Here is a 13,059-nt window from a genome sequence, read left to right as displayed (position 1 = left end):
AATGATTACTAGACATATTAGGAAAACCAACACCATGAAAGAGAAAAGCCAAGTTGACCAAAAAGGAGAACATGCCATACAGGGAACAGAGATTATTCAGAAAACATAAATATGTAAAACTTCTAATTGCTATAGTCTCTCTCCACCCTGCCCTACTTCAAAAAAAAAAAAGAAAAGAAAAAGGAGAAAGAAAAAACATTGTAGCCATAAAATAAATAAATGGGGCTTCCCTGGTAGCGCAGTGGTTGAGAGTCCGTCTGCCGATGCAGGGGACACGGGTTCGTGCCCCGGTCCGGGAAGATCCCACATGCCGCGGAGCGGCTAGGCCCGTGAGCCATGGCCGCTGAGCCTGCGCGTCCGGAGCCTGTGCTCCGCAACAGGAGAGGCCAAAACAGTGAGAGGCCCGCATACCGCAAAATAAGTAAATAAAAATAAATAAATAAATAAATACTGGCTATTACATATATTTTAAAAAAGAGGACAACAAATAAGAAAAAGTTTTGAAAATCTGTACTACATTGAAATGTTAAAAAGCAATGGGCATTTAGAATTATAAAATGATCATGGCTGAAGAGCAAGTTGGTGATCTAGAATACGGAACTGAGGATGTTTTAAAAAATGTAGAGTAAAAGACAAAGAGAAAATACAAGAGAAATGTTAGGAGGTGCGGAGGGAAAGATCCAGAAGCTCAACATTCATCTTATTGGAGTTTCAGAAGGACCATTAAAAAAAAAAGACAACAGAAAGGAAGAAACTATAAAATAATAGGGAAAAATTTCCCAGAGTTGAAGAAAGCTTCAAGTTTTTATCTGAAAGAACCTGCTGGATGCTCAGCAGACTAAATAAAAGACTATGTGGGCACATACAGATGAAATTTCAGAACTCCAGGAGAAAAGAGAGTCCTAAAAGTTTTTCGCAAGAAGAATTTACTCACAAAGGAACAAGAATCAGGCTGCCATTAGTCACCAGATTTTAAGGCCCATGAGAACAGAGATTCATATATTTATACAGCCAGATAATTGTAAATGCTGGTGATGTTTTAATGTTTTTGGAGTCAATCTATATACATAACAGAATATAATGACATAAAATGTATAAAGCTCAAATGCGTGAAATGATAGAATAACTACAATTCAGAGGTAGAAAGGAAGGAGGAATAGAAGGTAGAGTGGGTACAGAACTGCCCTCATCTTTTCTAATGGAGAATCAAAAATTGTCTAAGATAATTGATCAAAAATATAAGTGCAGGGCTTCCCTGGTGGCACAGTGGTTGAGAGTCCGCCGGCCGATGCAGGGGACACCGGTTCGTGCCTCGGTCCGGGAAGATCCCACATGCCGCAGAGCGGCTGGGCCCGTGAGCCATGGCCGCTGGGCCTGCGCGTCCAGAGCCTGTGCTCCGCAATGGGAGAGGCCACAACAGTGAGAGGCCAGCGTACCAAAAAATAAAAAATAAATAAGTGCATGTATATTAGTGCTTTTCTACCCTGGTTGCATATTAGAATGACCTGGAAGCTTTAAAAAATATAGCAGTGCTTGGGCCCCACCCCAGAAGAATTAAATCAGAATCTCAGGCTGTGGCCTGGACAGTTGCTTTTTTTGTTTGCTTTGTTTTTTGTTATGGAAGTGTAGTTGATTTATAACTGCATTTTTGAAAAGCTCTCCAGGTAACTAATGTTCAGCAAGGATTGAAAACCACTTTAATTAAAGTCATACAATGAGAAGAATGAAAAATAAACTGCTAACAGTGATTGCTCTGGGGAGTAGAACGAGGAACTTCTGAACTATTTTAACTGCTTTTATGGCAGAAAAGACAAGAAGAAGGAATCCAACTTGGGACAAGAACAGGGTTTCCAACCTCGGGTCTACTGACATGAAGCTGGATAATCCTTTGTTGTGGGAGGTTGTCCCGTGTATCGTAGGAGGTTTAGCAGTCTCTGAGACCCACGAAATGCCAACAGTACCCCTCCCAGTCATGACAACCCAAAATATCTCCAGACACTGCCAAATGTTCCTAGAGGGCACAATCACCCTGAGTTGACAATCACTGGACTAGAAGAACAATCCTGTGTATTAGTCAAGCAGCTGCTTGAACTACCAGGAAGCTCAAGGATTTGGACTGATGCTATTGTACACCATGTAAAATTAAAGTGCATTTATTCAGTGCTAGGTCTTTAGTTAGAATTAAGTGTATGCATTTTAATTAGAGCCCCAGAAGGGAATGCATCAAGCCTTTCCTTATGGACGCTGCAAGCTTTGGGATTTACTTCTATTACTAGAATAACAAAATGTCAGAGCAATTAGGCCTTTGTAAAAAAGTTGCAGGACCTCCTGGCAAGTAGCCACGATCCTGCCAATTTCTTTTAAACTTGAGAAAACACTTTTCACATACTGAACAAAACAGGGAAGAGAGATCCAGCCAAACATAACCCTGGGCTGTACGCCCAGGTTCACTACAGTTCAGCAAATATTTGAGCATCTACTACATGTGCTGGGGATAATAACATTAGTAAAACGAAGACTAGATTTCTTAAAGGTTACATAAATAATTAGAGTAGAAATACATTTTTAAAGAGAAGGTTTTGCTTTCAGTACTTTATAGAATTGCCCGGAAAAGCAGTTTCATGCACTGTCCAAACCTGTACTATTCCAGTGGTAGCCACAGGACACAGGTGGCTATGAAGCCCTTAAATAGCACCTGTTCTGAATCAAGATGTGCTTGAATTTTAAATGTTTTTAAACGTAAAACATGCATTGGATTTCAAAGATGTAGTATGGAAAAAATACTGTAAAAGACCTCATTACATCTTCACATTTTGAAATGATGATATTTTGGATATGGTGGTTTGAATAAAATACATTATTAAGTTTAATTTCACCATTTTTTTTTAATGTGGTTACTGGAAAATTTAGTTACACATGTGGCTTACATTTGTGGTTCTCATTTTATTCCTATTGGACAGTGCTGTCCGAAACTTCTGATTTTTATGTGGCATACCTGTTAATAATATGTAATAGCATTTTTTTTTACATATTTGGGCCTTTTCTCTACATCGGCATTCATTACTATGGCAAGTTTCATTAATACTCCCTGCTATAGGTGTGGTTATATGGAAGTGCTTGGAGCATGGCAAACTGAATTTGATTACAGGTCACTTAAGTTTGCTTCCTGGCTTGGCCACATGCTGTGTAATCTTAAATTACTCAAACTCTGAGCCTTAGTTGCCACATCTGTAAAATGGGGATAATGTCATCTCACATACACATAGCTGGCCTACATTCACAATAATCCCACAAGTACTTTGTTGAATCTGTTTCTGAACCTTACATAGAAAAGTCTTGAAGTTCTTGCTTTAATGCTGATTTGTAATTCTCAACAGCAAGTTGTTCAGCCATAATAACAGTCTGAATATCTCTGTTGCCTGTGGGGTAATCAACCAAATTACAACCTATAGAAAAGTTCTTTCCTGACTATAGCATAGCTGAAAGGGGAACCACCTGGGGTCAGCCAGGTGAGGGCTGGACCATGTGAAGCCATCCAGGCATAAGGCTGAAGGAGGCTTTTCTTTTCACACCCTCAAGGATAACAGTTTTTCCTTGAAGTTGTATGGTTTGCTTGTCACATGACATACATACAATACATAGTTGTTGGATTAAAAACAGTAACAAAGAGATTATTATATTTGAAATTTATTTAGTCCATTTAGCAAGTTATCTATTTGACTTAGAGTAGAAGTTAGACTGCTTACTAGTAGTGCTGACAATGAACTATACACTATTTGCATCCCTGCCATTTTACTGTAAATAATATATTAAACAGAAATGACAAATCATTTCTTTATTTATCCCTTTAGTTACTTACTTACAAAATGTATTGTGAATATTTTTGCTTTATTGAAAACAAACCTACTAAAGGGCAGAGATTATACACAAAATCATACACAGATAAGAACCCTTAAATTGCTAACTTCACCTTACCAATAATCTAGCTCTGCTTTTTCTATTTTAATGATAGGTTTCAAATTCAAAACTGCTTTCAACCTACAAATTTAGATATGTAAGAATTACTGGTGAAAACATCAGTTCTGTAGCTTAGCCCCTCTTTTACATGAGTGCTTAATTCAAATTTGCTGTAGTCATCATGGAAATATTGTCTAATGCTGAGAGGTTGGAGGGCAGGTTCATTCATTCATTTAACAAGTATTTTTCAAATATCTACTCTGTGCCAACACTGTGATGAGTAGTCATTACTTTCATGTTGTCCGTTTTTAATGCTATTTTTTTTTAACTTATTTTTGGCTGTGTTGGGTCTTCATTGCAGCACACGGGCTTTTCTCTAGTTGCGGCGAGCAGGGTCTACTCTTTGTTGCGGTGCGCAGGCTTCTCATTGCGGTGGCTTCTCTTGCTGCGAAGCATCGGCTCTAGGCGCGCAGCCTTCAGTAGATGTGGCACGCGGGCTCAGTAGTTGTGGCTCGCGGGCTCTAGAGCACAGGCTCAGTAGTTGTTGCACACAGGGTTAGTTGCTCCACAGCATATGGGATCTTCCCGGACCAGGGATCGAACCTGTGTCCCCTGCGTTGGCAGGCGGATTCTTAACCACTGCGCCACCAGGGAAGTCCCTAATGCTCTTTTAGATCTTCCAAAAGACATGTTACTTTAAATCGCATCATCAAGTCAAGAAAACTTTCTTTTTTCTGGCTTAATTCGAGTGCTGAGAATCAGATGCTGTAGAACCACTGATGTAGCCTGATGCTCAGGCTTCTGACAACTGCCATAGTTTAGCAAATGTACGACAGTGAGGCACAGTATGTAAATATAGCATAGCTTGGTGGTTAGGCATCCTGGTTGTGGAACAAGAAAGACCTGGTGGTGAATCCTGGCTCTGCCACTTGCTGGTTGTGTTACTTTGGAAAAGTTACTTAACCTTTCTGAGCCTCAAATTGCTCATCTGTTAAGAGTGGGAACTAATAATAGTACACACCTCACTGTATTATAGTGAGGATTAGGTGAGATGACGTGAGTAAAGCACAGAGATCAGCAGTGGCATTTACTAATTGTTCAAGAAATGTGAGCTATTAATAGGAGGGTTAACGCTGATAATGGTAATGGCAGTAGTATTTCCTTGGGTTCAGGGGCTTCCTTATTTACCTGAATTAACTGAAGTGCATAGAAGGAATAGGGCTTTTGGTTGTTTTTTATTTTTTTCATATTCTGGTTAACAGTATCAAACAAAAATTGTTTCAAGATTCGGTTGTTTAAAATATTTTTGAGACACATTAATCCATTTTATTTTTTTAACATCTTATTGGAGTATAATTGCTTTACAATGGTGTGTTAGTTTCTGCTTTACAACAAAATGAATCAGTTATATATATATACATATGTTCCCATATCTCTTCCCTCTTGCGTCTCCCTCCCTCCCACCCTCCCTATCCCACCCCTCCAGGCGGTCACAAAGCACCGAGCTGATCTCCCTGTGCTATGTGGCTGCTTCCCACTAGCTATTTATCTTACGTTTGGTAGTGTATATATGTCCATGCCTCTCTCTCGCTTTGTCACAGCTTACCCTTCCCCCTCCCCATATCCTCAAGTCCATTCTCTAGTAGGTCTGTGTCTTTATTCCTGTCTTACCCCTAGGTTCTTCATGACATTTTTTTCTTAAATTCCATATATATGTGTTAGCATATGGTATTTGTCTTTCTCTTTCTGAGTTACTTCACTCTGTATGACAGACTCTAGGTCTATCCACCTCATTACAAATAGCTCAATTTCGTTTCTTTTTATGGCTGAGTAATATTCCATTGTATATATGTGCCACATCTTCTTTATCCATTCATCCGATGGTGGACACTTAGGTTGTTTCCATCTCCGGGCTATTGTAAATAGAGCTGCAATGAACATTTTGGTACATGACTCTTTTTGAATTTTGGTTTTCTCAGGGTATATGCCCAGTAGTGGGATTGCTGGGTCATATGGTAGTTCTATTTGTAGTTTTTTAAGGAACCTCCATACTGTTCTCCATAGTGGCTGAACCAATTCACATTCCCACCAGCAGTGCAAGAGTGTTCTCTTTTCTCCACACCCTCTCCAGCATTTATTGTTTCTAGATTTTTTGATGATGGCCATTCTGACTGGTGTGAGATGATATCTCATTGTAGTTTTGATTTGCATTTCTCTAATGATTAATGATGTTGAGCATTCTTTCATGTGTTTGTTGGCAATCTGTATATCTTCTTTGGAGAAATGTCTATTTAGGTCTTTGCCCATTTTTGGATTGGGTTGTTTTTTTGTTATTGAGCTGCATGAGCTGCTTGTAAATTTTGGAAATTAATCCTTTGTCAGTTGCTTCATTTGCAAATATTTTCTCCCATTCTGAGGGTTGTCTTTTAGTCTTGTTTATGGTTTCCTTTGCTGTGCAAAAGCTTTTAAGTTTCATTAGGTCCCATTTGTTTATTTTTGTTTTTATTTCCATTTCTCTAGGAGGTGGGTCAAAAAGGATCTTGCTGTGATTTATGATAAATAGAGTATTCTGCCTATGTTTTCCTCTAAGAGTTTGATAGTTTCTGGCCTTACATTTAGGTCTTTAATCCATTTTGAGCTTATTTTTGTGTATGGTGTTAGGGAGTGATCTAATCTCATACTTTTACATGTACCCGTCCAGTTTTGCCAGCACCACTTATTGAAGAGGCTGTCCTTTCTCCACTGTACATTCCTGCCTCCTTTATCATAGATAAGGTGACCACATGTGCGTGGGTTTATCTCTGGGCTTTCTATCCTGTTCCATTGATCTATCTTTCTGTTTTTGTGTAATCCCTTTCAAAGATTAAAATGAAATATATGTTAACATTTTTTATATGGGCCGAGTTCCTGTAGGCTTTGGCCGGGGGGGTCTCATAATATCCATTTACTGGGACAGAATGTTACTGTAGATACAAACATTTCAGAAAATTTGTACTAAGCACAGAACAAAATCTAAATATTTACTTAGCTAAATACCAAATCTAATCTTGTCTCTTTCTCCAAAAAGTGTAGTGCTAACAAAATTCTAGTGAATTCAAAGTGCCTGACAGTTGGGTTCTTGTTTTACTGTCTCATTATAACTAATTTTGTTTATTAACTATACAGAAAATAAATTTACCTGATCTGAACATTGTTAATTGATAAAAGAAATTTAAAATAGCTTCTAATGAATTAAATATTTTCACGTTATAGTTGTAAGAATTTTACTCACAATCGCCACAGGGTCATTGCTGCGGGTTGCGGCCAGGCTGAACTTTTTCACGTGAGTATTGGTCTCCAGAGCCTTTGCAAATTCCTTCAGGGTTGGAATTGGAATGTTCTAAGATGAGGAAGACACAGATCCTTGATGAATCATTCTGCAGCACCTTCACCCCAAGCTAACGACCAACAGCTTTTAAATACCTTGTATGTTTAGATGTTACCCTTTCTAAAAGACTTTCATCACCCATTCTCTAGCAACCAACCTATCCTAAGCCAAATAGCACCACTTAGTGTCCAATAAGGGAATCTAACACAATGTGACATTCTGGTATCACTTCTGTTTACCCTACTGTCCAAATTATGCATAGAGCACACTTTCCTCTTTCTTTCTTTCATTGTCTATATTTTAGCCAGACTGACCTGCTTGCCATTCTTTTACTATCCCATGGTCTTTCTTTCGTCCATACCTTTAGATATGCTTTTCCTTTTGCCTAGAAATTCCTTTATCCTTTGCTCTAATTCCTACTCAGCCTTCAAGACCCAGCAGAAATATCACCTCCTTGGTTTATTGGCTCTCCTAGGCAGGATCAAAATTTTCCTTACCCACAATTCCACATGTGGGGGCTGACCACATCATGTAATTATTCGCTTAGTGTTTTTCTCGTAATTTAAGTTCTTCAGAATGAATACCGCGTGACTCTTACTTCCTCTTCCACGGCACTTAGCCTAGTACTGGGCACTGGGGAGGCAGACAATATAGGGCACAGCTAGAGACTAATGTGAGTTTACAGAGTACTACAGGCCAGCTCTGTGACTGTGGGCAACTGAACCTCTTTAAGTCCCACTAAGGATTCAGTGAGATAATGAATTTCAAGTATTTAGCAAAGGATATGGCACATAGCGAGTACTTAATAAAAATTAGTTAATATTATTAAATGCTAGAAACTGGCCCAAAAAGAATGAACAAAAAAGATGTCAGGCAGTGCTCTCTCTCTCTCTCTCTCTCTCTCTCTCTCTCTCACACACACACACACACACACACACACACACATCTTACCCTCCCTTTGAGAGTGACATGACTTATGGTCAAAGGAGAAGTGACAATGTGTGACTTCAGAGAATAGGTCATAAAAGGCACTGTGGCTTCCAGCTTAGTCTCTCTTTTTTTCTCTTGGATCACTTGCTCTGAGGGAAGCCAGTTGTCATGATGTGAGGACACTCAGGCATTCCTACTGAGAGATCCACGTTCTGAGAAACTGAGGCCTCCTGCCAACAGACACATGACTGCGCCATCTTGGAAATGGATTTCTGTGCCCTCGTCAAGCCTTCACACAAGTGCAGCTCTGGCTGACAGCTTTACTATAGCCTCATTTGAGACCCTGAGCCACAGCAACCCCGCCCAGTCACTCCCATATTCCTGACACTCAGAAATTATGTGAAATAATAACTGTTTGTTGTTTTGGAGTAATTTGTTACTCAGCAATAGCTAGCTAATACACTGTGTATAACACAAGTACTGTGATTCTTTTCAAAGAATTCTAGGAATCACTTTTTTTTAAAAACCCACTTCTTTCAAATAGGATATTGTGCCTCAAAATCCAGTGAGTACAAAGGATTTTAAACAGGTGTAAAACAGGCAATCAGTCATCTCCAGTAAGTTTTCTGACCTCAACGGATGACAATTGTAATGAAATACCTTAATGTTGTTGAGATTGACCTCTTGCAGGCTGGGGTCATTGGCTTTCATCTGCTGCAGACTTACTTCCACATTTGTGGGATTGGGTGGTTCCTCAAATACTGGCTTGACCTTTTCACCTTTGACCACATCTAAGACACAAGTTTCAATTTTAAAAATAAAACGTAAGGGCTCTCCCATAAAAATCAGAGATGACGTCCCCCAAAATGACCTTCCTTTCATATGCTCTGATTCCAATAATACTCCGATATCAATGACAGTAAGCTTACTCTCAACTAAGCAAGCACAGGAATGGTATGATTCTGAGTTACAGCCTCAAAGGTGGGTGTTTTTCACCTGCAATGAGAAGTCTCAGCGGCTGATGCTCCATGGGGCCAAAAGTGCAGGAGGCCCTACAGCAAACTCCAACACCCAAAAGAATATCCGTGGGTAGTTACTGCTGCTCCACATGGACCTCTTTCAGACTATAATAACCAAACCAAAGAATCTAAGATGCAAAAATATGAGTCTCTTTTTTTTTTTTTTGCGGTACGCGGGCCTCTCACTGCTGTGGCCTCTCCCGTTGCAGAGCACAGGCTCCGGGCACGCAGGCTCAGCGGCCATGGCTCACGGGCCCAGCCGCTCCGTGGCATGTGGGATCTTCCCGGACTGGGGCACCATCCCGTGTCCCCTGCATCGGCAGGTGGACTCTCAACCACTGCGCCACCAGGGAAGCCCAAAAATGAGTCTCTTTATTTCCCAAACCTTAATCCTCCCCTGGCCCACCGTCCTCTGAGTTCCACTTTGGAGCTTTAATTTTGAGGATGGTATGGGAAGAGAAAGGAATAAAAAAGAAGAATGGAAGAATTCTCAAAAGCAGTTAACAGAAAATGTTTGCAATATGTGTAACATACAAAGGGTTCATATCCCAAGATACATAGAGCTCCTTCAAGTCAATAATACAACCCAATCGAAAATGAACAACTAATGATCAGAGGAATCTCTATCAGTCAACCAAAAAAGATAATAAGTAATTAAACTCTGAAATTTAAAAATGAGATACCATTTGATTAGCCAAGAAATGTAAAAAGGGAATATTCAGAGTTGGCAACAATGTGGAGGAAAAAGCATCCTCATACATTGTTGGTGGGAATGTAAACTGGTACAAATTTTCTGGAAAAATAATTTGGCATTATCTATTTTTTTTTAATTTATTTAATTTATTTTTATTTTTGGTTGCGTTGGGTCTTCGTTGCGGTGCGCGGGCTTCTCATTGCAGTGGCTTCTCTTATTGAGAAGCACGGCGCGCGGGCTTCAGTAGTTGTGGCGCACAGGCTTAGCTGCTCCGTGGCATGTGGGATCTGCCTGGGCCAGGGCTCAAACCCGTGTCCCCTGCATAGGCAGGAGGATTCTTAACCACTGCACCACCAGGGAAGCCCGGCATTATCTATTAAAATATAAAATGTGGATACTTTACGACCCAGCAATTCTATATCTAAAAGTCTAATCTACAGAAAAAGTAGCATGAATATATGAAGATGTATATTTATGGATGTTCACTGATACGCTACTCATGACAGCAAAACATGATAAACAAAATGTCCATCAAGGGCTTCCCTGGTGGCGCAGTGGTTGAGAATCTGCCTGCCAATGCAGGGGACACGGGTTCGAGCCCTGGTCTGGGAAGATCCCACATGCCGCGGAGCAACTAGGCCCGTGAGCCACAACCACTGAGCCTGCACGTCTGGAGCCTGTGCTCCACAACAAGAGAGGCCGCGATAGTGAGAGGTCCGCGCACCGCGATGAAGAGTGGCCCCCGCTCGCAGCAAGTGGAGAAAGCCCTCACACAGAAACGAAGACCCAACACAGCCAAAAATACATAAAAAAATAAAATAAAATAAATTTTTTAAAAAGTCCATCAATGCAAAAATGGTAAACAAGTTATAGCATAATCACATAATACAAGGCTATCTATTCATTAGAAGAATGAGGTAAACCTACAGGTATTTATAAGAGAAGAGAATCACAACTTGAAAAAATGTTAATGAAAAATGAAATACTTAGGTATAAATCTAACTACATATATGTATATATATACATATATATGTGTGTGTATGTATGTATATATATATATATATATAAAATCTGCATGAAGAAAACTACAAACCTGTACTGAAAGAAATAAAAGAAGAACTAAATGGAGAGATATTCCATGGACAGATTCAATATTGTCAAGATGTCAGTTCTTCCCAAATTGACCTATAGATTCAATGGAATCCCAATCAAAATTCCAGAATTTTGTAGATATCAAAAAACTGATTCTAAAGTTTATATAGAGACGCAAAATACTCAGAATAGCCAACACAATACTGAAAGAGAAGAACAAAATTAGAGAACTGACACTATCCAAATTCAAGACTTAAAGCTACAGAAAGCAAGACAGTGTGATATTGGTGAAAGTATACAAATAGATCAATGGAACAGAATAGAGAATCCATAAAGAGACCCACATAAATATAGTCAACTGATCTTTGACAAATGAGCAAAGGTAATACAGTGGAGAAAAGAATAGTCTTTCAACAAATGGTGCTGGAACAACTGGACATCCACATGAAAAAAAAAAGTGAATCTAGGCACAGACCTTACACCCTTCACAAAAATTAACTCAAAATGGATCACAGACCTAAATATAAAATGCAAAACTATGAGATAGATAACATAGGATAAAATCTAGATGACCTTGGGTTTGGAGATGAATTTTTAGACACAGCCCCAAAGGCATAATCCATGAAAGGAAGAACTGATAACCTGGATTGCATTAAAATAAAAAATTTCCGCCCTGCGAAAAATACTCTCAAGAGAATGAGGAGATGAACCACAGACTGGGAGAAAATGTTTGCAAAAGACATATCTGATAGAGCTTCCCTTGTGGCGCAGTGGTTGAGAGTCCACCTGCCGATGCAGGGGACACGGGTTCGTGCCCCGGTCTGGGAAGATCCCACATGCCGCGGAGCGGATGGGCCCGTGAGCCACGGCCGCTGAGCGTGCGCGTCCAGAGCCTGTGCTCCGCAACGGGAGAGGCCACAACAGTGAGAGGCCCGCATACCGCAAAGAAAAAAAAAAAAAGACATATCTGATAGACTCACAAAACGACTAGCGAACAGACTAGTGGTTACAAGTAGGGAGAGGGAAGAGGGGAGGGGCAATATAGGGGTAGAGGGGAAAAAAAGGGTTATTATGGGATTATTTGAAATCGTGTGTACGAAACTTCTGAAATTTGTAAAGCACTATAGAATTTTTAAAAATCTTTCATTCATTAAAAAAAAATCAGAAAAAAAGACACATCTGATAAAGGACTTATCCAATATATACAAAGAACTCTTGAAACTCAACAATAAGAAAACAACCTGATTTTTAAAATGGGCCAAAGAACTTAACAGATATCTTACCAAAGAAGATATACAAATGACAAATATGCATATGAAAAGATGTTCCACATCATATTTGTCAGGGAAATGCAAATTAAAGTAATGAGATACCACTACACATCTATTAGAATGCCCAAAGTCTGGAACCCTGGCAAAACCAAATGCTGGTGAGGGTGTGGAGCAACAGGAACTCTCATTCTTTGCTAGTGGGAATCCAAAATGGTACAGCCATTTTGGAAGACAGTTTTGTGGTTTCTCACAAAACCAAACGCCTTGCCGTAAGATCCAGCAATCAGGGTCCTTGATATTTACCCAAAGGAGCTGAAAATTTATGTCTAAAACCTGAACACAGATATTTATAGCAGCTTTATTCATAATTTCCAAAATGTGGAAGCAACCAAGATGTCCTTCAGTAGGTGAACTGATAAATAAACTGTGGTATATCCAGATAACAGAATATTATTCAGCATTAAAAAGAAATGATCTATCTCTACCATATGACTCAGCAATTCCACTACTCGGTATATGTCTGAAAAAAACAAAAACACTAACTTAAAAAGATACATGCACCCCAATGTTCATAGCAGCATTATTTACAATTGCCCAGATATGGAAGCAACCTAAGTGTACATCAACAGATGAATGGATAATATATATGGAATACTACTCAGTCATAATAAAGAATGAAATTTTACCATTTACAACAACATGGATGAACTTGGAGGGTATTATGTTAAG

General features: G+C 39.5%; 1 protein-coding gene across 1 annotated transcript in view; it reads right to left on the bottom strand.

Annotated features, from left to right (window-relative positions):
• The window catches only part of TMOD2 (tropomodulin 2), a 46,574-nt gene that overhangs the window by 9,322 nt on the left and 24,193 nt on the right, over nt 1-13,059 (bottom strand). The window contains exons 6-7 of the mRNA XM_082647215.1: nt 8,915-9,045; nt 7,229-7,336 (exon numbers count right to left, since the gene is read on the bottom strand). Of these exons, the coding sequence (XP_082503341.1) occupies nt 7,229-7,336; nt 8,915-9,045 (239 nt within the window). The remainder of the gene's footprint in view (nt 1-7,228; nt 7,337-8,914; nt 9,046-13,059) is intronic.

Source organism: Grampus griseus (genome assembly GCF_964374135.1).
Source record: "Grampus griseus genome assembly, chromosome: 2".
Classification (NCBI taxonomy): domain Eukaryota; kingdom Metazoa; phylum Chordata; class Mammalia; order Artiodactyla; family Delphinidae; genus Grampus; species Grampus griseus.
This window is presented reverse-complemented; position numbering and strand designations above follow the sequence as displayed.